At 43.3% G+C, this 25740-nt stretch overlaps 1 protein-coding gene across 1 annotated transcript; it reads left to right on the top strand.

Moving 5' to 3' along the window:
• Positions 1–21690: 21690 nt before the first annotated feature.
• Positions 21691–22062, top strand: LOC130887200 (histone H2B variant L1-like). The gene has a single exon (XM_057789507.1). It carries the CDS (start codon positions 21691–21693, stop codon positions 22060–22062), a length of 372 nt encoding a protein of 123 aa, XP_057645490.1.
• Positions 22063–25740: the final 3678 nt, after the last annotated feature.

Raw genomic sequence — 25740 nt, forward strand, 5'->3', positions numbered from 1 at the left:
ATACATAACACACATCCAATCCCATATGGGTCTGTCAGGTCCTCTAGCACAAGGTAATACAGAAACTGATTGATTGAGTATTGATTGGAAGTGTGTTGAAGGCCTCAGAATTTCATAAAAACATCATGTCAATAGCAAAGGTTTAAATAGAGTTTTCCATTACATGGCAACAATCTAAGGAGATTATAAATCTATGTCCTACTTGCTCTTTCTATAACCAAACACCACTACCTACAAGGAGCAACCCACAGGGTTCTCAAAGGAATGAAATCTAGCAGATGGATTTGTTCTGCTTTGCAGAATTTGGAAAATTAAAATATGTACACCACACCATAGACACTTACTCAGTTTTTCAATGAGTAACTTCTTTGAGCTCAGAAAATGCTGATTTAGTGATCATACATTAATTAGAAGTTATGGCCATAATGGGTATACCTGCACAAATAAAGACAGATAATGGTCCAGCATACGTCTCTAAGAAAATGAAGCAGTTTTTTGCTTATTATAATATAAAGCATATTACAGGTATACCAAAAAATCCTACAGTTATAGAAAGACCGAATCGAACTATAAAGGATATTTTAAACAAACAGAAAGAAATGGAAAATACCCCCAGAAATAGATTACATAATGCTTTATTTATTTATTTGTTTCTTTGTTTATTTATTTATTTATTTTGATTTTTTGAGACAGGGTTTCTCCGTAGCTTTTTTGTTCCTGTCCTGGAACTAGCTCTTGTAGACCAGGCTGGCCTCGAACTCACAGAGATCCGTCTGCCTCTGCCTCCCGAGTGCTGGGAATAAAGGTGTGCGCCACCATCGCCCGGCTTACATAATGCTTTATTGACCTTGAATTTTCTTAATGAAATTTCTTAATGAAAATTCTCATTGAAAGGAACAACAGCAACAGAAAGACTTTGGATAATAGAAAAGTCTTCTGAATTAAATCAGCCGGTATATTGCAAGGATGTGTTGAACTCACAATGGAAACTAGGAGATGTGCTGTGTTGGGGAAGGGGGTTTGCTTTTGTTTCAAGGAGAAGAAATGTTATGGATACAATCAAAATTAATAAAGATTCAGTTTGAAAAAGAGAAACCTCTTGATAAAGAGAAATGACTGCTCATCCACAGAGGTGACAACCAATCAGGTGGTAAGGAAACCTCATAAGGGTTGGGGCAGGTTCTGCTCTTGTCTTTGCAGGAAAATACTCATCTTCAGAAAGTCAAGAGACCCTGAACATCTAGGTGCCTAAAGAGGAAAAGACAATTATCTATATAGGATCACCAAGCGAAAATAATTATGACTTGTGAAGACAGGTCATCTGAGGGTAAGAATCTCTGAATATTAATTAGAATAATAGTCATGACTCACTTAAAAATCAAAGCTGGTTTTTGAGTTGGCCAATGGCTCTGGCTTTCTCTAAATCCAAACATGTTGTTAAAATAAAAATCCAGAGTTTCTATCTCATGTCAGGAGCTATGGTATGGGACAGAAAGAATTTAGAAAAAAAAATTTCTTCATACCCATTTTTGTTTCTATTGTACCTTTCCTTGAATTTATGTCTGTATAAATAATGTTTAAGTTTTCCACAATGAACAATGAATTTTTCTGCAGTAATCTTTGAAGTTTCCAGGAAGAAGATGGGGTCCCACAACAACAACTCCACCTGGTTGATATGATGTCATGATGCTGATAGCACTACTATAAGACCCGTTTTGGGTACCAGCTGACAGAATGTTGGGCACCGAAGACACTCCACTTGGAGCTTGTTTTCTTCTTGGCAAAACTGGCCTTTGGACAAGGAACTGTCCATGCATTGACCACTGACAAAATGCAAGATGTCCAGATAGGACAAGCAGGATACAAGAAAAAAGACTGTCAAATCTTGCCAAGACAGGGTAAGACGGTTTTGTAAAACTTCCTGCCTCTGAAAATGGTCTGTCAGTTACTCTAGGCCTTAACCAAAGTGGGTTGCTACAACGTTGCAAGTGAGACTTTGGGTAATTGCCCAGGTAACCAGTTGTCTCTGTCATTTGTTGCACATTTTGGAAGTTGCTTGATTGCACTTCCTGCTTACTCAAGTAATATTTTGCCTTCTCAGGTCTTCGATGCGGTTGAAGAGTAGACAGTTGTAGTAACTTTCCTCTCATGATTCTGCCAAATTATTTATAATACAAGACTTGAACTCTTTAGGATAGGATAATTATTGAAACATTTATCACGTTTCTTGCTTGATATTGTTTATGTTGGCTGTAATTCTAATTTTTATACCTGATATTTGTTCTTATTGTATATAATTTTGTATTAGGCTTAGAACTCTCTTATTTAAACAAAAGGGGAAGTGCTGTAGGAATTCCTATGGCCAGTAGCCTTTAAGTTACCCACCCACTTGGGCGTGGCCTCTTATACGATAAATGCCGACGTAAAGTGCACAGTTGACCTCTCTTCTGACTGAGGTATTGGTTGCTGTTCCCCATTCGAGCAGAGGACTGTGATCTGTGAGTCTACCCCTAAGTAAATAACCCTTTATTATACTAAATTCTGAGCTAGTGTGGGATTCTTTTTAACGTCCATCTTCATGTGGGGCCATCCACAGAAACATAAGCAATCCACCAGTGGCCACACTCTGGAAGAAAAACACCTCTCCCTCCTCCAGCGGCCATCAACTGCCTACAGCTCCTCAGCCAGGCTTCTTTCATTTCTTTGCCAGCTATACTGAGGTATAATCAATGTTCAATAAAACCTACATATTTTAAGGTTGCATTCTGGAGAAGGTTGATATAAGTACATACATGTGAAGAGTCGTTGCCAGTTGAGTACAGACCTGCCCATTTTTCTCCAAAACGAGTGTCCCTACCCCCACAGTAATGCCTCCCACTGCGTCGCTCTACCCCCACACCCAGTCTCCAGGCACAGTGATCTGCTTCCTGTACACGGGGATTCATCCTCATTTCCTATCAATGAACCCAGACATTATCTTCACTCTTTGTTTGGTTTCTTTTACTGGACCCTGGAAAGCAAGCCATTTTCCATCCATATTCGTAGGTATGGGTTCTATTTCTGAATAGCGTCAGTCAGAGAGCCCACTCTCCCTAATGATTTGATAGTTCTTCAGGAAACCCAGGTTGTTTTCACACTTCCATGAGCCGATGGGTACGCAACTAAAAGCCCAAGAGGATCCTATGCAGGTCTCTGGATTCTCTCTCTGCTCATGTCTTTCCTCTCTGGTTCTCTGTCCTTGAACTCTAACTAGTCACCTATGTGGTCTTCCAGCTCCAGCACCTAAGCTCAGGAAGACAAGCTCTGTTCTGGGCTTCCCTCCCTAAACCACAGCCTTGAAACTATCTCAGGACAGTGAGTTGGGCCACCATGGGCTCTACTTGTTTGCTTATCACCCAGCAATCGTTGTCTTTTGACATCTCATATTCAACATCTTGAGAATTATCATTTCATAAACTTCTTTGTCTTGATTTGTACATTAGACAGGAAGATAGATACATGTAATTAGCACCACTCCTAATAACTAGAAGCAAAGATTCAAAACCTATTAAGTATTTTAATATCAGCAAAATAGAAGATTTGGGGTATGAGACTATTTTAACATTTCACATTCTGTGAAGTCTACTTACTCTTCAATGATGGTAGATGATAAAACAAGGTTTTAATTGCTGGGGTTGTCATTCACCATAAGACTGTCCAACCATGAATACCAGGAGATAATGGGCTCTGAATGGAGAGTCCTATAGATCTAGAAATGTGTTTTCAAGGAGCAACAAGAAGAAATCAATAAACAATTAACTTTTTTGAAGAGCCAATATTATAGATGTTACCAGACTGCCAAACTTTTAATGTCTTCACCAGAGTGGACCCTAACCAGACTGTGGACACCTCCGATGAGGACACACATGGCTTCCAGAGCTCCTTCCTCAGATTCACCCTCCCTTCAGTATGTAGTTATTGAGCTTCTGCTCTCTGTAAGGGTTCAAGGCCACAGGAAGAAAGCAGATGAGGCCTCAACTTCCTAGAACTCAGTAAGCAAGCAGACAATAAGCAAATGATAGATCGATAGTTGAATTAAAAACCAATTTAATTGGATGAGGACTCAGTAGTATTTTTGATAAGGCTGTCAAGAAATATTCCTCTGAAGAGTTCAATTGGATTTGATTGACCTGGAGGAGGAATTCAAAAACAAAACAAAACAAAAAAACTCTAGGAAAGAATATTCTGGCAAAATCGAGCAAAAAGTACAAATAGACTAAGGAATGAATGACCTGGATTTGATGAAAGGGTGGGAATGTAACCTAACACCACCAGTGACCAGAGCCATCTAGTTTGCCTACGCTCATTTTACATACTCGTGCATATTATAATATACATAGCAGTCGGCTGCATATGTGACTCAAAGAGAAGTTACCTCAAAAACACTCACAGGCACAATTTAATAAGAGGACGGAAGACAGGCATAATAATCCATACTCATAGTAATGAAAATAGTGGGTCTCTTTGCTGAAGGGTCTGAAAGGTGTGTTTATTCTGAGAGGCCACATCTCACTGGCCCACCACTCTGTACTGAAAGTAAAGACAGAGGACTGTGTTAAGGAGCAGAGCATTTGAGGGGCGATGCAATCGTGTACCTTTGAAACATGGCTGTGGACCGAGAAAAGCAATTAGAACCGAGCAAGATTGTGTTAGCCAGATGCGTCCCCTCTGGATTCTAAAGTCCAAATTCTTAAGCAGACAAATACATGAAAGGGGAGAAATTATTTTCATTACTGGCATTCTACTTTAAAAAGGGAGGGGCAGGAGTGAGGCATGCCTTTAATCTCAGTACTCAGAAAGTGCCAGCTCTGCCAAGAGTTACGTGGTAAGACCTTGTCTTAAAGATAAAACAACAACAACAATGCCAGGCGGTGGTGGCGCACGCCTTTAATCCCAGCACTTGGGAGGCAGAGGCAGGTGGATCTCTGTGAGTTCGAGACCAGCCTGGTCTACAAGAGCTAGTTCCAGGACAGGCTCCAAAACCACAGAGAAACCCTGTCTCAAAAAAACAAAAAAACAAAAAAACAAAAAAAAAAAAAAACAAAAACCACCCAAACAGGTCTCCCTTCAACAAGTTGACTGCTAAGGGTATGGAAATAGGAATGGGACTGCTGGAGCCACACAGACAGAAAAATCCATAACTACCAAAGCCCAGCTGAGCATCCTGCGCTTCTCTCTGGGGATGAGATGTGTGAACACAACATACCCAAAGGCTCCCTAAATTGCCCCCAACGCAAATGCAGGACTTAGGAATTTTATATGTTTCAGTTATGATCTTAAAGTGACCACCTGCTATCCCAGGCTAATTACTAGACCTTTTCCAACTCTTTCTCCCACTCATTTAAAAGGAATAATAACAGTATCATTTTAGGTCTTAGGTAACGGTGAGGTTCAAATACCATATGGTTTAAGAGCTTAAAAATGGCAGCTACTTAGAAGGTGCAATGATTATCATTAATCATCGTATAAAGGCTTTAGCCAAGAGAAGAAAGATAAGGAAATACAGCTCATAAAGTATAGTTGAGATCCACATTGGCCCCTATGCTGCGCCCCCAGAAAGCAAGGACTAGCCCTGGAACCAAATCTTGGGGATTTATTTATTCAGCATCTTAAGCCTGCTTCCTCTATTCTTCACTTTGTTTCTGAGGGATGTTACAAGGTTTCCTTTCACCCTCAGGCTGAGAAGTATCCCTTTCTAAAGAGTTGTTCTCTGGGATGGATGTCGGAGGCTACCTACAGCTCTCACGTGCTTGGCTCCCTCCAGCTCCTCATCCTAGGACAGCTCATTTTCAGGTCTATAAATACAGTTGCTCAGGACCCTTCGATACTTGGCTTGAATCTTCTATTTGCCACATGTTAAAGCTGCCCCCACACAGAAGCCTTGAGAGCAACCATCCCTCCGGTCCTGACACATGTTGCCCAAGAGACCAAAAATAAATACCTTCTTCCCAGTGTTTTGCTGTATTTATTTCCTGTTGCCTGACTACCTGCACCCAGACCCATAGCAGCCTCTGAGCCCAAGCGTAAACTCATTTCCCATCTGCTCCTGCACTTGAACAACAGCGTCCATGCATTTTAAAGATCCAAGTCCTAGAAATAAAAGCTCAGAAAAGTCTTCAAAAGGGGTATAAGGTCTTCACTCGTGTTCTCATAAGTCTATGAGGTATGAGACTACAGAATACAAGCCTTCGGGCTCCCTTGTCTGATCAAACGCATACTTGTGAAAGGTTACTATTCTGATCCAGAAGGGAAACATAATCTGAGACCTTCTTAACAACTGTCTTCCAAAGTACTTGAACGTGGTGCTCCAAGTACAGTGTGTCTCCTCGGTGGAGAGCCTACACTTGCTCTTCGCTGGTCTCCACAGCCCAACCCCTTGCAGAGGCTCCGCCTGTGAGGCTTCATTCTAAAGATGCCTTTGAAGAGAGAGACACGAACTTGCCTGTGTGCTCTGACACAGGCTGTGAAAGAGAGCCATATCCTCACACCTGGAGAGATGGCTCAGAGGTTCAGAGCACTGATTGCTCTTCCGGAGGTCCCGAGTTCAGTTCCCAGCAACCACATGGCGACTCACAACCATCTGTGATGAGATCTGGTGCCCTCTCCTGACATGCAGGTAGAACACTGTAGTAGTGAGAGTGGCGGGCTGCAGCCCAGCTCCCGGCTAGCTTTACCCGAAATTATTACACAGAAACTGTATTCTTTTAAACACTGCTTGGCCCATCAGCTCTAGCCTCTTACTGGCTAATTCTCACATCTTGATTAACCCATTTCTATTAATGAATGTAGCACCATGAGGTAGCGGCTTACTGGGAAGCTTTTAACCTGCGTCCATCTCCGAGAGGAGAGCTATTGTCTCTGCCTCACTTCCCTTCTTCCCAGCATTCTGTTCTGTTTACTCTGCCTACCTAATTTTATCTCCTATCAAAGGCCAAGGCAGTTTCTTTATTAACCAATGAAAGCAACACATAGACAAATGACCCTCCTCCATCAGAACATTGTATGCATAATAAAAATAAATCTTTAAATTAAAAAAAAGTGATTGTCAGCTTCCTGAGGATGGAGGATAATGGAAAAATACAATTGATTTGGAGTGTAAAAATAAATAAACAGGTAAATAAATAGATATCTAGGTAGGTTGGTAGATAGATAGATAGATAGATAGATAGATAGATAAAATTTAGAATTGATAGGCAAAGCAAAATTTGAAGAAAAAATAACAAAAGAAAATCTGAAAAAGGAGAACATATAACTTGAAATCTTAGGGTCTAGAGAAGAAATAATAATCCCAAAGAAGCTGGTGTTCATCTAATTACAAAGATTCACTGAAGGGAAACACAGCACGGTCTTCAGAGCAAGAGAAGATGTGAGGAAGGAAAGCAAAGTGATAGAATTCATGGCCAGAGGTGCCAGGAACAGAATTTGGAATGGCATTGGGGCGGGTGAGGGGGGCAGACGAGAAGCTCCTTCCAGGCGTTCACGCAGAGAGAGTGAGCTTAGCCCTTAATAGGCAGCATTTAAGGTCAATGTTAGAAAATACCCTGGTGTAAGGATTTTGAGAAAAATGTGGAAACTCCATTTCTGAAAATATTAAGACGTGATAAAGATAAGCACTATGCTTCAGTGACGGCTTAAGTCAAACCCAGAAAGCGGGCTGCAAGGATGATCCACCCCGAAGCAGCTACAGTTCTGTATGCTTCACCAGCCCAAACCCCTCTTCATCATAGATAATTTAAAGAAAAATCCTTATAGAAGCCTTTGGTATTTACTGGGTTTATCTATCCTGAATCTTCTTAAAACTAGTCCAGCTTCCTGACCAGCATCCCATGTTCTCCTTTACAATTTTTTTCTATAGCTCTTCAAGGGCAAGAGCTTGTCATTTCTCTCTGAATTGCTGCCCAGCACTGTGTGCCACACATAGGCAGGACTTGATAAACAGCCCCAAGCAATGTTCACATAGAGGAAGAAAAGCAAAGATAAAAGGAACATCATAGAAACCTTAGCAATGCCAAACTCTAATGGTTTGTTTCCTGCCTTCACACACACACACACACGGGGGGGGGGGGGGTCCTCATCTTCTGCCCATTTAGTGATTAGTTTTACATGCCAATTTGACTAGGCCAAGGGACATCTGGATAGCATTATTTCTTGGTCTGTCTCTGAGGGACAGATCAGGCCGTGGCACCATAGCCTGAGGAACGCAGATGATGAGCTCATGAGGCAGGTGGGCTTCATCAAGCCTCGGTGCCTCAGACAGAACAAAGAGAAGGAAGAAGCGTGGCTACACTCTGTTTAAGTCAAGCATCCATATGACCACAGCTGACACCAGTAATCCAATCTCAACCTATGTCCCCCTCAAAGCCCTTATCATTCTCCCCCATTATCAGACCTTCAAATTCAATCTGGGAGTTACACAAGAGCACTGCCTGCCTCCTGTCATCCTAATTCCGTCTGCATCCAGCACCAGTATGTTACTGGGGAGCAGGAACCAGACCTTGAGTCCCTCTTTTCTGAGGATAACTTAGCGCCGTATAACAGGCTACATGCAAATTTGCTTTGGGTAGTGATGGAAGGTTGAGGGGTGTTTAAATTAGCAAATGTTTCAAAGAAAAAGGAAACTAAAGAAAACAACATAATCTATTATATTTTCCTGTCTTTGCATTTAAATCTTTTAAAAATGCAATTAAATCCAACAATGAAAAACATAGATTCTAGCTCAAGTCCCCACTTGAGTCTTTCTGAGACCCTTTCTCCCCCATCACCAGCAGGAACCCCCACTGGGTACGTGGTGTCTTTCCCATATGCTTCTTATACTTGTATAATTTATGTCCAAACATATAAGCAATATTGTTTTCATTTTCCATTTTTCCATGCGCTATACAACACCATATGTTATTGTGTGTAAAATGCACCCAACAGGCTTCTATGTGGGAATGTTTGGCGTCCAACTGGGGGTGCTGCTCTGGAATGTTGTAGATCAGGGGTTCTCAACTTTCTAATGCTAGGACCCCTCAACACAGTTCCTCGTGTGGTGGTGACCCCAACACATAAATAAAATTATTTTTGTTGCTACCTCATAATTAATTTTGCTACCACTATGCAACATAATGCAAATACCTGATGTGCAGGATATCTGCTATGCCATGGCTGTGGAAGGGTCATTCGACCCCAGGGGCTGGGACCCACAGGTTGAGAACTGCTCTCAGAGCCTTTAGCATGCGGAACTTCCTGGGAGGAAGTGAGTGGCTGGAGGCACCTTGAAGTTTTATACCCCATATCCTGCTTCTTGCCTACTCATAGCTTCCTGGCTTCTGACATGATAAGACCAGCCACCTCATGCTCCTACAACCAAGCCTTCTAAACCATGATGGGTTGTATTTCCTCAGATGATAAGCCAGAATAAACCCTTTCTCCTTAACCTGCTTTTTGTCAGAGCAATGAGAAACAAAATACACCATGCATATTTTGAGATTTTATTGTTTTTGTTCAGCATTTGGGTTTCATATAAATAGATCACTGCTTATTAAAATTCCTTCAGATTTTTTCACCATATCAAGAGAACCAGTTTATTTAGCCCTTTCCTTAAATTCCATGAATTTCCTTAAATAGACATGGAGGTCACATCTATTGTTTCTCTGTGCAAACATTGCTCCAGCAGACAGCCATGAACTTGTCTCCTTCCACAAGAGAGGATATCCAAATGTGTAACTGCCAAGACACAGGATACACAGGCTCACATGTAACAGGCATCACCCATGTTGGTCGCCAAGGTGACCATAGCAGTTTACACCATGCCTGTAATACAAAATAACTTCCTTACGCTCGTCCCAGCATTCGGAGGTACCGGAGTGATTTGGTTTTGAGAAGTTGGCCCCTATGAAACGGTTTCTGTAGTTTCCATTTCCTGCTGAGGCTCAACATTGTTTTATGCTCATCAGTTCCTGATGATGTGAATTTGACGGCTTTCCTAGTCATTCATCATTTTAAACATTACTTCCCAGAACAGCCAGAGCCACACAGAGAAACCCTGCCTCAAAAACACAAAAAAGAAGTCAGGTGGTAGTGGGGCACACCTTTAGTGCCAACACTCTGGCGGCAGAGGCAGGCAGATCTCTGCGTTCAAGACCTGGTCTACAGAGTATGTTCCAGGACAGCCAGGGCTACACAAAGAAATCTGGAAAAAGAAAAAGGAAAGAAAACAAAGACAAAAATAAAACATGCTTTTTCAAATCTCTTAACATATTTCCAACTGTTATTCTATATAAATATTTTTATATATTAATTAATAGTCTACATTCTATATAAACATTTTTTACTAGCTATGGTTTGTCATTTAATTTTGTTTATAATACCTTCTCTCATACACTTGTCATAAGTCTCATACAATCAGGTAGGTCATTTTTTTTCTTGATTAGTATATTTTAAATTATTGTTGTTCTTTGTCTTGTGTCCAAAACAACATTCTTTTACCTGTGCTGAAAGCAACTGAGTCTTAAAAATCCTCCTTATTAGGTATGATGGCTCAGTACTTGGGAGGCAGAGACTGGTGAATTTCTGTGAGTTCAAGGCCAGCCTGATCTAAATAATGAATTCTAAGTCTTCTAGAACTTCATAATGAGACCCTGTCTCTAAAACAAACAACAACAACAAAGTCAAAATACAAAAACATAAAAATGTAGTGATGATTCTTGGGTGACTACAGCTCATGATAGAAAGGAAGGTTTGGGCAGGGAAGGAGATATCTTAATTAAGGGAGCTATTTTAGGTTGGCAAGAGGCTTGACTCTAGAGGTTCCCAGGAGTCCACAGGGATGTCCCCAGCTAGGACCCTGGGCAGTAGAAGAGAGGGTGCCTGAACTGACCTTGTCCCGTAGTCAGACTGATGGCGACAGATGGAGATAGAGACAGAGACCCACATCGGAGCACTGGTATGAGCTCCCAAAGTCCAGTTGAAGAGCAGAAGGAGGGAGAATATGAGCAAGGAAGTCAGGACCGTGAGGGGTTGGTCTACCCACTGAGTGTGCCTGAGCTAATGGGAGCTCACCAAAGCCGACTGGACTGAGACTGAACGAACACCGGATCAAACTGGACCCTCTGAATGTGGCTGACAATGGGGGCAGACTGAGAAGCCAATGATAATGGCACTGGGATTTGTCTCTTTTTGGGATCCTATTCTATTTGGATGCACACCTTCCTAGGCCTGTATGGAGGGGGGAGGGCCTTACTTAGACTTACCACAGGGCAGGGTACCCTGCTTTCTCTTAGGACTGGAGGGGGAGGGGGAGAGGGTGAGTGGGGGAGCAGGAGGGAAGTGGGAGGAGGGGAGGAAGTGCAAATTTTGATTGGTATTATTTATAAAGTAATAAAAAATTATTTTGAATAAATACTTTTTATCCCCCCCCAAAAAAAAGAAAGGAAGTTTTGGATGAGAAAATAAGGAGGGCCAAGAGGTGATGTCTATGCCTTTAATCCCAGTATTCAGGAAGAAGGAGGAAGAGGCAGGCGGATCTCTGAGTTCAAGGCCAGCCTGGTCTACAGAGCAAGTTATACCCAGGGCTACACAGAAACATGCTGTAACATAATAATCCTTTTGTACACAGTGAAAATTTGTCACTCAGATTGGTTTTCTAAAAGGCTGGATGGCCAATAGCTTGGCAGGATTTTCAGGGAGAGAGGACATTGAGAAGAAGAGGGTGGAGTCACCAGAGGACGCCAAGAGAAGCAAGATGAGCATGCAGTGCTGAAAAAGGTACCACCACATAGTAGATAAGAAATATGGGTTAATTTGAGTCATAAGAGCTAGTTAGTAATAAACCTAAGCTATCAGCTGAGCACTTATAATTAATAGTAAGTCTCTATGTGTCTATTTGTGGAGCCGACTGGCGAGAAAGAGCAAATGGCAAGACAAAAAAAATAAAACCCTGCCTATAGAAACACTGCCTGGAAAAAAAACTTAAAAAGAGAAGGGAGGGAGGGAGGGAGGGAGGGAGGGAGGGAGGGAGGGAGGGAGGGAGGGAGGGGGAGAGAGAAAACAAGATCAATCTTCTTGCTTTGACACAAGCTCCCACCAACACTAGATATGTATACTGTCCTACCCTGCACAGCCCACCCAGGCTACCAGATTCCCATGGCCTAGGTCTCTGTCTGAGCTCTGGTGTCAGATTCATGACCATTATAAAGAAGGTGAGATAGAAAAACAAATAAACAAACCAAAAACAAAAAAAGACAAAAAGAACCAAACAACTAGGCAACATCAACAAGACAGGAGCATACTGGTGTGTATCATATAGAATCTTGATAGACAGAGAGCCTACAGTAGCCCAGGAAAAGACTTCCCAGTGAGCACTATTCTGTCCCCTGAAAACCACTGTGTCTGCCAACACCCTAAAGGGAAGTATGTCCTCGGAACTGGAAAGCAGGAAGCAGTGGAAAGTCCAGTTGCAGATTTACTGCTACACTGCTGGGGTGTACATCTTTAAAGCAAGGAGTTCAACTTCTGCAAGTTCAGTTTCAACCATAAGTGGTGTAGCCAAGCTGCTTGCATGGCAGTCTTAGCAAGGAAAAAGAGAGACCATCTTGGCAAGGTCACATTTTTTTTTTTTTGAAACAGGATTTCTCTGTAGCTTTAGAGCCTGTCCTGGAACTAGCTCTTGTAGACCAGGCTGGCCTTGAACTTGGTGTAGAACAATGGTCTGTATTCTGTCAATTATATTTTTAAATAAACACTGATTGGCCAGTAGCCAGGCAGAAAGTATAGGCGGGATAAGCAGACAGGAAGCAGAGGTGGTCAATGAGAACAGAGAATTCTGGGAAGAGGAAAGCTTGGTCTGCAGTCCTAGCTCAGCCACAGAAGAAGCAAGATGTGACTGCCTCATTGAAAAAGGTACTTAGCCATGTGGCTAACACAGATAAGAATAACGGGCTAATATAAACTGTAAGAGTTAATAAGAAGCCTGGGATACTAGGCCAATCAGTTTATAACTAATGGTATTGTGATGTCACATCCAACAAGAAGCTCTTGTCTCTTGCTGCAACCTACAGAGGTGCCATTGTGGGAATGATAGTATAAAGAATAGGACCAAAATACATAAAGAGGATAAACATGCCATGCAGAGTAAGTGGGTATTTATTCAGTGGGTTATGGAGGGGAAAGGGAAAGAGGGGAAGGGAAGAAATGAGAAGAGCAGAGAGGCAGAGAAAGGGGGAGGGAGAGGAGAGAGGAGAGGAGCCATGGCAGCCGCTACCTCTTTGGGAGAGAGACGGAAAGGGAAGACTCAGACTTGAAGTGGAAGGAAGATCCTCCTGCCTCAGCAGTGAGAGAGGGGAGGGGGTGGGGCTTGTCTCTTAAAGGGATAGGACAGACCATTACCACGGGACTTGGCCTTGGGAGCAGAGGGCAGTTGGAGCCTGTGGAATTTTAGCCTCAGAGACAGGCTCTTATCAGTACTGTGAGTTGTACTTACAGCACCCCTTCCCTTGCGCTCCCAAATGTTTGTTGCCAGAGCCCTGCCCGGTATTGCTACAGTGTCACTGGGGCCTTTGCAAGGTGTCCTCACAGCCCATCATGGTGCCAGACTGATCAGGAACAGCTCTCTTGACAGGCCTCATTACTGAGTGCTTCCCTCCCTCAGCATCTCCTGGCTCGGGGTTCTCGGGCCCTACAGCCAGCCCAAGGCTGCTTGGCCTCAGAGAGGAAGGATCTTCACAAAGCAGGAAGGCCAAGGCAGGAAAAGCATTCCCCTTCCTCAACAGAACTGGCCAGCAGGTGGCTGGTTTCCTGACTGGTTTTGGTTGTGGCTAGGGCTGAGCCTCTGTCCCTTCCCTTTTCAGTCAGTAGTGATCATGTGATTTTCATTTCTGCCCTGTGTGGTCAAGGACAAACCTTCCAGGAGGCTCTGACTTAGACATTCTTAAATCCAATTCCAAGGCTTCAACCTCCCTTCTGTTCCCTAATTACTACAGTGTCCAGCCCAGTGTTGAACAAATCGTATTGTGTAGTAGCCTCATTACAAACAAATAAATCATTTCACTAGTCTCAAAAAAAAGAAGTAACACCTCTCATGATAGACTGTACCGTACAACACACAGAAAAAATAAATCTTTCCTTGTTAGTTGCTTCTTGTGTGGAATTTACTGCGATGTGTCTTAATTAAGCTATCTATTGTTATGAAGAGATACCATGACATGGCAACTCTTATAAAAAAGAAGTTTAATTGGAGCTGGCTTACAGGTTCAGAGGTTTAGTCCATTGTCATCATGGCAGGAAGCATGGCAGCTTGCAGACAGACATGGTGCTGGGCAGGTAGGTAAGCATTCTACCTCCAGATTCAACAACAGCAGGAAGAGACAATAAGTCACTGGGCCTGGCTTGAGCTTCTGAAACCTCAAAGCCCAGCTCCAGTGACACACTTCCTCCAACAAGGCCACACCTACTCCTACAAAGCCACGCCTCCTAACAGTGCCACTTCCTATGGGTCCATGGGGCCGTTTTCACAAACCACCACACGGTGATAAGAAAAATAACTAAACTCGCATGGTTCCTGGACAGACTCCTGCAAGCAGATGTCACTTAAGTCCCACTGGTGGGAAGACAGTGCATTCAGAGAAGGGGCCTCGTTGGGAAGCAAATATGAACTAATGCAAGGTGTAGCAGTAATATTTTAATTTATAAACTAATATTCTGAGAAATAAGAGCTCTGAAGATGTTAGTCATGCATTGTGTCCCCACACAGCGTGTCCCACACACCCCAAAGAGACCCATCCCACTGTTTCAGTAAGCGGTCTCAAGTGATACAACTTTGCCCTGAGAGATGATACAAACCAGAAGACTAAGGGAAATTATACTGTGTTGGAGGCAGGTTCTCAAGGAAAACTCAGCCACAAGGCATTGGAATCTCGCCCTGCTACAAATGCCTGCAGACTGGGCTTCTTCAAAAGCTGGAGTCTTTTATTAGGCCTGGAAAAGACTGGATGTTTATATTTTTATTTCATTAAATTTAAGGACACTGAAACTTGCTTTGAATATAAATAAGACACAACTTTACTCTAGCTCTCAGGGTGGGAGCAAGCCCTAGGTATTTTTCTTTAAGCCTCTGGTGCCTAATTTCATTGTGCTGCAATGAACATAACTTTCTGCCCTTGATTATCAGGCATAAGCATGTCTTTCCTGTCGTTTATGTATAAACCAACCTAAAAGGGCATCTCAGGACAATTGACACAGGCTGCTTTCAAACCTTATTAGGATTCTCTGGGTGTAGACTCCCTGCCATAAACCCTTCTCTCCCAATTTAAAATCAGCCATCCTTTCCCTCTGGATAAAGGCTTTCCTCTGACTTGTCTGAATGAGAAGTTAGTTGTTGACTGTTGGAACCTTCTCCCTCATCGAGAAAGAAAGGCTTTCTCCATTCTATATGCTAGAGCCATGGGTTCTCAACCTTCTTAATGCTGCGACCCTTTAATACAGTTCCTCATGTTTGGTGAAACCTCACCACCACCACCATAAAATTATTTCTTTGCTACTTCCTAGTGGAAATTTTGCTACTGTTATGAATCATAATGTAAATATCAGATATGCAGGAAATCAGATGTGTGGCCCCAAAGAGCCCAGACCCACAGATAGAGAACACTGTCCTCGCACCTCGGGGATGCTGTGGAATAATAAGACAACCATGTTCCTGAAGCTGCCTAAAACTCTGAAGTTACAGCTTAAAACTCTGAGGCACAGTTTAGGTCCGTGAGGTCTGCTTTTATTTTATTTTTTTCCACAGAAATCTAGAGCATGGGGCTTTAACTAGAGCCCTGGAAATGGGGTTAGACGACTTGGGTTCAAGTTTTACTTCTGCCACTTTTTGCTGGCAACACCAATTTCCTGCCGAGCTTCAGCCAATCCTGTCCCTGTGTCTTGAACCTTAAGATGCTCAGACAAGGTAACACCGGCAAGCACAAGAGTTCATCGAGAAGCAAGGTGGAGAGCAGCAGCGCGGAGATCCAGCAGCGTGGAGCCCAAAGCCAGACTCTTGGGGTGAGACCCCAGCTCTGTTACTAGCCATCTGTGATCCCAGGCAAGCCAGCTTCCTCACCAGAGGCCGGAGGAGCTCAGGCCACACCTGCGTCAGAAGTGGCTGGGGGGAAAATCACTGGTCCCTGAGTGCAGAGCAGTGTTCAGACCAAGATCAGGGCTCGGCCGGGGTCACGTTGCCTCAGCGTTCCTTCTCCTCCTGAGCCAGTTCCTGCCAGTTCTTGCACAGACAATTCCTTCCTGCTGCTCCCTCTCCACCCACGCAAGCTTTTCCTATCCCGCTCTTGGGCCTCTGGGCAATGGCGCTGCTGGGCTCTCTGATCTCATTTTCTGGAACGCTGACATCTACTCCCAATATCCCCTTATGTCAATTAATTACATAATCGTAATCAAATGCCTAGTGGCCCTTGGGTGCCTGTAAAATAATTTTCAACCCTTAGAATGCACTCTCAGACATTTTGCAAATCCAGCCACTGTGCTCCTATTCAGAGCCTCTGGCATGTAGCCTCCTGTACTCTTACTTGAGTATGGCTTGTGACTTCGTCTTGTGATTTACCTCTGGCCTCCATGTTGCTGTTCATTCTCTCTCTCCTGCTTCCTGCTTTGGGGCCAACGGATGGAAGACTGTGTAGGAGTGGTTTGAGGCTCCAACTTGGATGTCTGACTGTTGGCAGTTTATTTTCTGGCTTAAGACTTCTGAAGCATGTGACCTCGGGTAACTTTTATATTAATCCACATGCTTAGTTGGATTTTTTTTTCCTCTGTAGTGCTGGCTGTCCTGGAACTACTCTGTAGACCAAGCTGGTCTCGAACTCACAGAGATCTGCCTGACTCTGCCTCCTGAGTACTGAAATTAAAAGTATGTGTTATCACTGCCTGGCTTAGCTAGGACACTCTTAATATAGTAAGGAAAAAAGATCTATTTTACATTATATTTTACATCCATTTATAATAAATGTATTGATTTTGGAAGCCTTAATCACTTTTTAGCTATTGTTTTACTATATAAAACATGAACCAGAACTCAAAAAGTTAAAATTTTTCTCATATCTTTTATCCCAGAACCTTTTTCTGTTCTCTATGAAATTACATCAGATTCACAAGGAACTCATCAGGGACTGGAAGCCTTGTGCCCAGTGTCGAAGCTAATTCCTTTATTATCGTCTTACTCTGCACAGAGATAATCAAATTTCTCTCATGCACTCTCGGGTCACCTAAGAACATTGACCCAGCTTTCACATTAGCCAAAGCAAGACATAGGCTATTCCCAGGTCTGGTGAGGTTAGGGGGAGCAGCAGTGGGGTTCTGGGCAGAGAAAGAAACGGACCTCAGTCAGGTGTCAGGCAATCAGAGTGGGGAGTGAGCTTGTTCCCTCTCGGTCATGGAAACACCACACAGGAAAGAATAAACCTGGTCTCGGCAGCACACAGGGCGCTGCCCAACACTGCCTTTTCTCTTCTTCTCGGTTTCTTCTTCGCCAAAGTCAGGAAGAACAGGTGCTTCTGTCTACCCGGTGTCTGCAAAGGTGTTCACGTCGAGTTCTGCCTCTCTCCAGATCTCAGACCCCAGAGTCCTGTGATCTGAAAACCTGTGCTATCCTTGTCCATCCTGCCTGTTCTCGCCCACCACCTCATGCTCTCTTCTCTCTCATCACGAACTGCTGCCCTCTCTTCTCTCGCCCCCTTCTCCCCGTTACCCTTACAACTCTCATTCCAGTGGAGTTTGTTTCTTTTGAAGAATTTAAAAGACTCCCCAGTATCTTCAAGCATCTATTTCACTCCCACAGCATTCCCAGAGGATACCCATGCCCGGCAGGGCAAGCTTTCTGTCTTAAGTTAATGTCATTTCTACCACCATTATAATATTGTGAAATTATCTCTCGTTGTTATGATGACCTTGTGTCATTACAAGATCCTGTGACTTAAGCAGGTACTTCAATCACAGAAGGTGGTAGCAAGCAATCCACACCCCAAGTAGGAATAGCATAATGCAGCAAGTAGCAGTTGTCTATGGAAACTGTGGGACGGAGGGAGAAATCTTGAACTTTGAACTCAGAGCCAAAGAGTTTTAAACAGCTTGGAGACTGGCCTGGTCAGTATGTGTGTTGTCCTGTTATCAGACACCAGGCTTCATCAAGACCTGGAGAACCGAGTGGAAGAGAAGCAGGGAGAGGAGACGGTCTTCACGCTGATAGATGTTCGTCCCTTCTTCCGGCATGTCCGGAGGAGAAAGCACCGAGGGCCAAGACACACCTGCAGTCCTCACATCCATACTTTATTTATTTATTTATTTTTGGTTCTTTTGAGACAGGGTTTCTCTGTGGCTTTGGAGCCTGTCCTGGAACTAGCTCTGTAGACCAGGTTGGTCTCGAACTCACAGAGATCCGCCTGCCTCTGCCTCCCGAGTGCTGGGATTAAAGGCGTGCGCCACCATCGCCCAGCCACATCCATACTTTAAACGACTCTTTAAATAATAAAAGAGACTTAGGTTAGCCCTGAAATAGCCATGCAATTTATAAGATTGTTTTCCTTGTTTTTCTGAGCACGCTGGTAAGCAGCATCCTAACTTACAGCCTATTGTTTTGGCCCTTGCAGCTTTCTGTGTTATGCACTATAATACATTACACGCTTCCATCTCCTCACCCAAACAAAGACCAACTAAGAGAGTCAAAAGAACTGGAGAGATGGAGATCGAAATGTCACCTTTCTTACTAACCAGCCATGCAAGGAGCAGTCTGTAGGTATGGGACACGTGTTTCCTGTTGTAGCACAGAATTAAACAGAACGACCTACTGATCCACAAATGGGACCTCACAATTCCTTCCTGGGAGTGAGCTGCCCATAGAGAATCCAGGTCTGAGACAGGGCTGTCTACCTTGTTTCCCCTTCCCAGTCAAGTAAGGCATTAGTCTCAAGGAGTGAGTAACAGGGAAAGAAAGGCCAGAGTGTTACTGTAGTGGAAACGATAACACAGATTGATGGGGACGAAGCCAATGCTCTCTGCCCAGTAGCTATTCTAAGTAGTAGCAAATAAAGCTGCTCTCTAATTCAGTAAACTGAGTGATTCTATCTAGAGGAGTCTGTAAGCAAAAGTAGCTAGATCTATTAAAGATCCATCACCCCAAAGCAGAGTGGAAGCAGTGGCTTCCTTCCTAGCGGGAGGAAGCATGCCTGAGACCAAAACGGTGAGCAAGGTGGAGTGGACATTTGCGTACAAAGCCTGCAGTCTTCAGAAATTAGAGCCAGAGGCTGGAGAGATGGATCAGCACTTTAAGACACTGACTGATCTCCCAGAGGCTGGAGAGATGGATCAGCACTTTAAGACACTGGCTGATCTTCCAGAGGCTACATGTTTGACTTCCAGCTCCTACACTGCGGCTCACAAGCATCTGTGACTCCAGTTCATGTGATCCAGTATCTTCTTCTGGCCTCCCTGGGCACCAGGCACACGTGGCACACAGGCATGCATAGCAGTAAACACCCACATGCGTATTTTTTTTTTTCAAAAAGGAATTAGAACTAGTTTAAAGTTATCCCCATACCGTCTTCCCTCCTTCTAAAAAATACACACAGGCCTCTTTGCTTTCCCCATGCAGAAACTCATTTTGAAGGGCCTTTACTGGGACTATTAGTCGTAGTGGCCACCATGATTAGTTGAAATGCTCATGAGTTATTGTCAAAGTCATTTCTATTCCTTTTTTAATTTTACTCAGGGGTATAATTGATCAAGAAAGCTTAATAAATGGGCTGAAGAGATGGCTCAGTGGTTAAAAACACTGATTGCGCCGGGTAGTGGCGCACGCCTTTAATCCCAGCACTCGGGAGGCAGAGGCAGGCGGATCTCTGTGAGTTCGAGACCAGCCTGGTCTACAAGAGCTAGTTCCAGGACAGGCTCCAAAAACCACAGAGAAACCCTGTCTCGAAAAACAAAACAAAAAAAAAACAAAAAACAAACAAACAAACAAACAAAAACAAAAAAAAAACACTGATTGCTCTTCCAGAGGACTGGGGTTTGATTCCCAGCACCCACACGGCAGCTCACAACTGTCTATGACTCCAGTTCCAGGGGATCCAACACCCTCACACAGACATACCTGATGGCAAAAACACCAATGCTTATAATATAAAAGTAAAATTTTATAAAAGCACATGATTTCTTAAATGAGCAACATGCCACAGGCAAGAATGGCTCTACAAATGTCTTCTGGCTAATGACAGAACTAAAATGTCAAGCAACAGTAGACCATGCAATTAAGACTATAGAATCTGCAAGAATGGCGCTATCATCACAGAAGGTTAACAAACACGGTTCCTGTCATAATCTAATCGGTAAAAGATGGAAATTCTGAATTCTTCAGTTGTTCACACTTGGCTTCTAAGAAAGCAATATCACTAAAACTAACTAGACTGCTTTCTTTTTCTTTTAAGGAGTGAGTGGGAACGAAGTCCCCCACTGCCGCTACCTATGCAGTTGAGTTTCCATGCTTGGGGTCAGAGCATGTGAAGTGTGATGGGAAGCCCTGCCCTGCTAGCTAAATACTAGGCGTTTTCTAGATAAAGGTGACAAACAGCTTTGTTGCTGCTGCTGTTGTTGTTATGCTTATTTCTTTGTGTGCATGGGGGAGGGGGGAGAGAGATGAGGCAGACACAGAGACACAGGCACAGAGAGGAGAGAGAGAGAAGCCTGTGTGTCATGGTGCATGTGTGGAAGTCAGAGCACAACTTGCCAAAGTTGGTTCTCAGCTCCTATTATGAGTCTTGAGATCAAACTTAGGACGTTATGCTTGGTGGCCAGCACCTTTACCCACTGAGTTCTTTTTATTTAAATGTCCATATATAGTAAAAAGAGGAGTTTCATTTTTTTATGTTTTGATTTAAATGTAATTACATTTCCCTCCTTCTCTTTCCTCCCCAACCCCTCTTGTTTCCTTCTTTCAACCCCTCCCATGATACCCTCATTCCCCCTCAAATTCGTGACCTCTTTCTATTATTGTTACATGCATATGCATAAATGTACAAATACAATCTGTTGATTCTGTTTAGTGTGGCTTACATGCATATGAGTTAAGGGTTGATCGCTTGATATCGGAGAGCCAGTTAGTGGGTGGGTCCCAATTCTTAAAACAGGGTAACAGCTACTTGTATTACAAAGCAATCACTTTATGTTTGTAATTCCTTGCTTATTTGTTTGATTATAAGTGAACTCATACATGTTTTTATAAGGAATGACCTCTACAAGAGAGTTAATATCTTTGCTCTTTATTATTTACCAGTCGCCCATTTTGACAAACTTTTATCCAATTCTGATTGAAGTGTATGGGATGCATGTTAATTGCTACGGGGGGGTGGAGGGGGGGAGAAAAGCAGAAAACTTGAGCTCTTCCCTTTTCTGCTTCAAGGTGGCGTCAATCCTCTCAGCACCCTCCCAATCCCAGGAAAGCCTGAGCCAGCCAACTTGTCCTCAGCAACAGGTCAGCTCTGTTGCTAAGTGTTTGTGACATAGGTTGAGTAAGTGCCAATCAGAGAGAAGCCCTGGCAATGTGACTGTGACATGTCACCATAAGTAGGGTGCGCGTTCCCATTCCCCGGCCCTTCTCCTCTCCGTTCCTAACCAGCAAGGAGAACAACATCTACAATGGCCAAATCCATCATCCAAAGATACCAACACATCAAAAGACATCTAAGACCAGTCTCAAGAAAGCAGTCACGTTACTCTAGTATCGATTTTGGCCATGGAAATTACTCTCGCTACATATGCAGGGTCCTGAAGGAAATTGTACCCATGAAAGGCATATCTTCACACACCGTGGACGTTCTGAACTTCCTGGTCAATGATATCTTTGAACGCATTGCTACAGAAGCTGGCCAGCTGATGTATCTCAGGAAGCGCTGCACCCTCACCCCAGAAGATATCCAGAAAGCAGTGTATCAGCTGTTACCCAAGAAGCTGGCTAAGTTTGCAGTGATTTTTGGAAATAGAGCTGTCCACAGATTTGTCCATCCCTAAATTCCATGTACAAACCTTCTTGAAACTTGGGGAAAGTAAATCGAAGTGCCGGTAGCCTGTGCTACGTTCACTCTTCTTTCTCGTTCTGTTTGACATATGTGGTTATTTTTAGCTGGTGCATAAGGAGGTCAGAAGACGACCTTGGGTCCCCTGGAGCTGGAGTTACAGGTAGTTGGATCCTCCATGTGGTTGCTGGGACTTTAACCTAGGTCCTCTGGAAGAGCAGCCCGTGCTCTTAACTGCTGGACTCTCTTTCCAGTTCCCACGCTTCCATGAACTACCCAATTCATTGAGTTTAGTTCTTTTTTTCTTTTCTTTCGTGGGGCAGAGTCTCAAAAAAAAAAAAAAAAAAGACTCACTACACAGTCCTGGCTGGCCTAATTTGCCATGTAGGCCAGTGCTGCCATGCTTGGGTGACTTTAGGAAAGTCCTGAAGCTTTCTCCTAACTCCACCTCCCTACCCGCTGTCCTGAGGGCTCTCCACAGGCCAGCCCAGCCCTTTGATGTTCCTTGTCCTTTGTTGTCTCTGTGTCTCTGAGCCAGCAGTTTCACTTTTGTTTGTTTTGCAAGGATAGGCTCACATCACGTGTGTTTCTCTCTTTAACTTGTTTCTAAGGTTCCCACCTGTGCTAATCGTAGCTCTGGATTACTGACCCTCTTGTCCTAGCTGGGACTCCATCCTGTGATCATACCACAGTTCATTATGTGCCCTCTCTTGAAAGGGGTCTACAGGGCTTCTGGTTTGGCTAATAGAGCAGCCCCAATAGAGATGCCACAGTAGCAGAAACATACAGCATTTGGTACACGATCACACCCTACGTATATTAATTTGTTTAGCCCCACAAAACCCTGTGAGGATTAAATAATTATCCCCAGCCCCTGGAGGAGGAAAATGAGGTACTGAGAACTATCCACTTTCCCGAGGTCACTCACGTAAGTGGAAGGACTGGGTTTGAACAGAATCCCAGATCTGTCCGACAGACTAGGTCATAGGGTGTGAACATTCTCATACAAGAGCTCCTTTGGGGAAATACCTTGACAGCAGGACTCTTGAGACATTGGTGGCTTGTAGTCAGCTTTTCTAGGTGTTGCCAGGTTGTCTTTCAAAGAGTTTGTTTGTAGCAGACAATAGAAATTTGATTTTTTTTTCTGATTACAAGACACATAAATTTCCATAAGAAAAACAAAATCGCTTGTCTTGCATCTCTTCTTGGGTTGGAACTGAGCCATCCTGAGAGAATGTTGTTTTTCCCTTCTCTGCTTCTCAGTTAGGATCCATCCTCTGTTTCTCCTGGGTTAGTTCACTTCTGAATCTACCTTCTCCGAGTTTCTGAAAACTCACCTAAACAGGCTCTACTCCCCTATTGTAGACAGAGGTGATGGGCACCTTACAGCTTAAGTGATCTTCATCCTGTGACCACATCTACCTAGGATCAATGACTGACAGAAAGGCCCTGAGGTCTAGGAGGGTCAGGAAATTACAGCTTCTGAGCCAACTCTGGCCAAAGAGAATATCACAGATCTCTTTTGTATTCAGCACCAAAGTGCTCAATGAGGCTTCTAAGTTTGTGCACAGATGTTTATGTTTAAGAAAAAACAAAACCACAGGAAAAGTATTCAACAGGCCTAATGTGGCCCACAAAGCCTAAAGTACAGTCAAAAGTCCTACAAAAGGAGGTTGTGGTCAATAGTTGACATTTGTGGTGGCAGGCTTGTGAGGTCACAATGTTGCTGTTCATTCCTATTCTTGTTATTTTTACTGTACTTTTCTATGTTTAGACACACAAGCACTTAACTTGGTGTTAAAAATTGTCTGCAGGGGTCAGTACGATAATGTCCTATACAGATCTGGGCCTAGGAGCAAGAAACTATATTATCTCTATGTACTAGCACGGTGTATTCTGTCTGCTCTTGTAGACCAGGTTGGCCTTGAACTCACAAAGATCTGTCTGCCTCTGCCTGGGTGCTGGGATTAAAGGTGTGCGCCACCACCGCCCGGCTCATCCGTTGATTTTTAAAAGAACTCCCCAACAGCTAAATCACTTATCAGTGCATTGCTCGAAGACCGGATCTACCATCTAGAAGAGAAGTTTGCCAAGGGCAGGTTTGGACCACGCTGCGTACTTTTGTGCTTTTAGTACCTCGGGCTCTCAAAGCTTCTCACCATAGGTCAGTTTAAAGAAAAGGTGCATAGTTGACATTTCAAATCACTGAAATAAGGAGAGAAAATGCAAACAACATTCTGCAATTCAGGTAATGATGTAATCGTGGAAAATTCCCCTCTAGATTGAGGTATGAGCTTTGGGGGAAGGGAGCTCCATACATGCCCTCCACATCAGCATATGTTTGAAAGCATTTAAACAATAGAATTTCAAAATAGGATCAATATAGGGAAGGGTGATGCCTGGAGATACAATTGTTTTCAGGTCTAATTATATAAATGTGTATGTGTAAAAATACCTATTTTTGGTAGATTTAAACCTTTTTTGTAAAATATATTGAATAATGTGGCCGCCGTACAATGGTTGCCACCACCGTCTCTAGAACCTTGTACCATTAAACGGTAACTCCCCATTCTCTCCTCTTCTGGGTCCCGACAAACCCACTCTGTCCCTCTTCCCTGTGTGCCTGACTCCTCCAGGTCTCCCGTTGGAAAAGTTATACACCATTCCACTTGTGATCCACCATATCGCTCAGCAGGATAGCTTCCAAGGCATCTATCCTACACCATGTATTTACTCAGTTACTGATGCATGGTTGTAGTCTTGTAGCCTCTGTAAATAGTGCAGCTCTGAACACGGTATACAAATATCTATTAGTGGCCCTGCTCCCGGTGCTTTAGGGTGTATCCTTGAAAGTGAACGCTGAGGGGTGCTGGAGAGATGACTCAGCAGATAAAGGCACTTGCTGTCAATGAAGCCCAACTGCCTGAGTTTAATGCCCAGGTCCCTTGATCGCTGTGCAGTTAAGACGGCAGAACACACAGTTTGAGAGGATGCAGGCCTCTTATGATTGAACCACCCCTTCCAGCCATGGCTACCCTGTGTTGACATAAGAGAAATGATATTTAACTTATTTATGCCAGTATTATTTTGAATTATTATCAGTCATACTCTAACTTAATTCTAATATAGACATCCAGTAGATCATTGACTGCCATACAATGTAGTTAGCATCAAGATGATAACAGACTTATTAAATAAAAGCATATTAACCCAGAAATGGAGGCTGATGCTTTGTGTATTGCCAGATGATGCTGTGGCAAAATGAAATTTCATGTCACTTAGCAGCCTTTTACTCAGAGATACACAATGCAGATGGCGAGAGCCTGCTTGTTATTAGTCTGCTGGGTCTATGACATGACTTTGGAAGATTGTTGAAAGTACAAAGATATCAATAGATTCAAAAGTCACAGGAAACAGATTTTTCTACTGTCCGCAATATGAACAGATACGGATTTTGTGATCATTTGAAACCAGTGGTATACACCATATGTCACACACCAACAAGCAAAAATAGTGCTGACTTTAAAGTCACCCGACAATAAAACTGTGGTCATCTTGAACCAAGCCAGCGGCAGCAAATAAAGTAAAAAAAAGAAGAGACGAATCTGAAAGATATTAGGAGGCAAAATCGTAGCAGTTACTGTGATGTGCGTAACAACAGATGAACTGCCAA

Source organism: Chionomys nivalis, chromosome 15 (assembly GCF_950005125.1).
Source record: "Chionomys nivalis chromosome 15, mChiNiv1.1, whole genome shotgun sequence".
Lineage (NCBI taxonomy): Eukaryota > Metazoa > Chordata > Mammalia > Rodentia > Cricetidae > Chionomys > Chionomys nivalis.

Bases quoted from the DNA above. Each gene is read 5' to 3' on its own strand.
- LOC130887200 (XM_057789507.1), top strand. From the start codon at position 21,691: ATGGCCAAATCCATCATCCAAAGATACCAACACATCAAAAGACATCTA.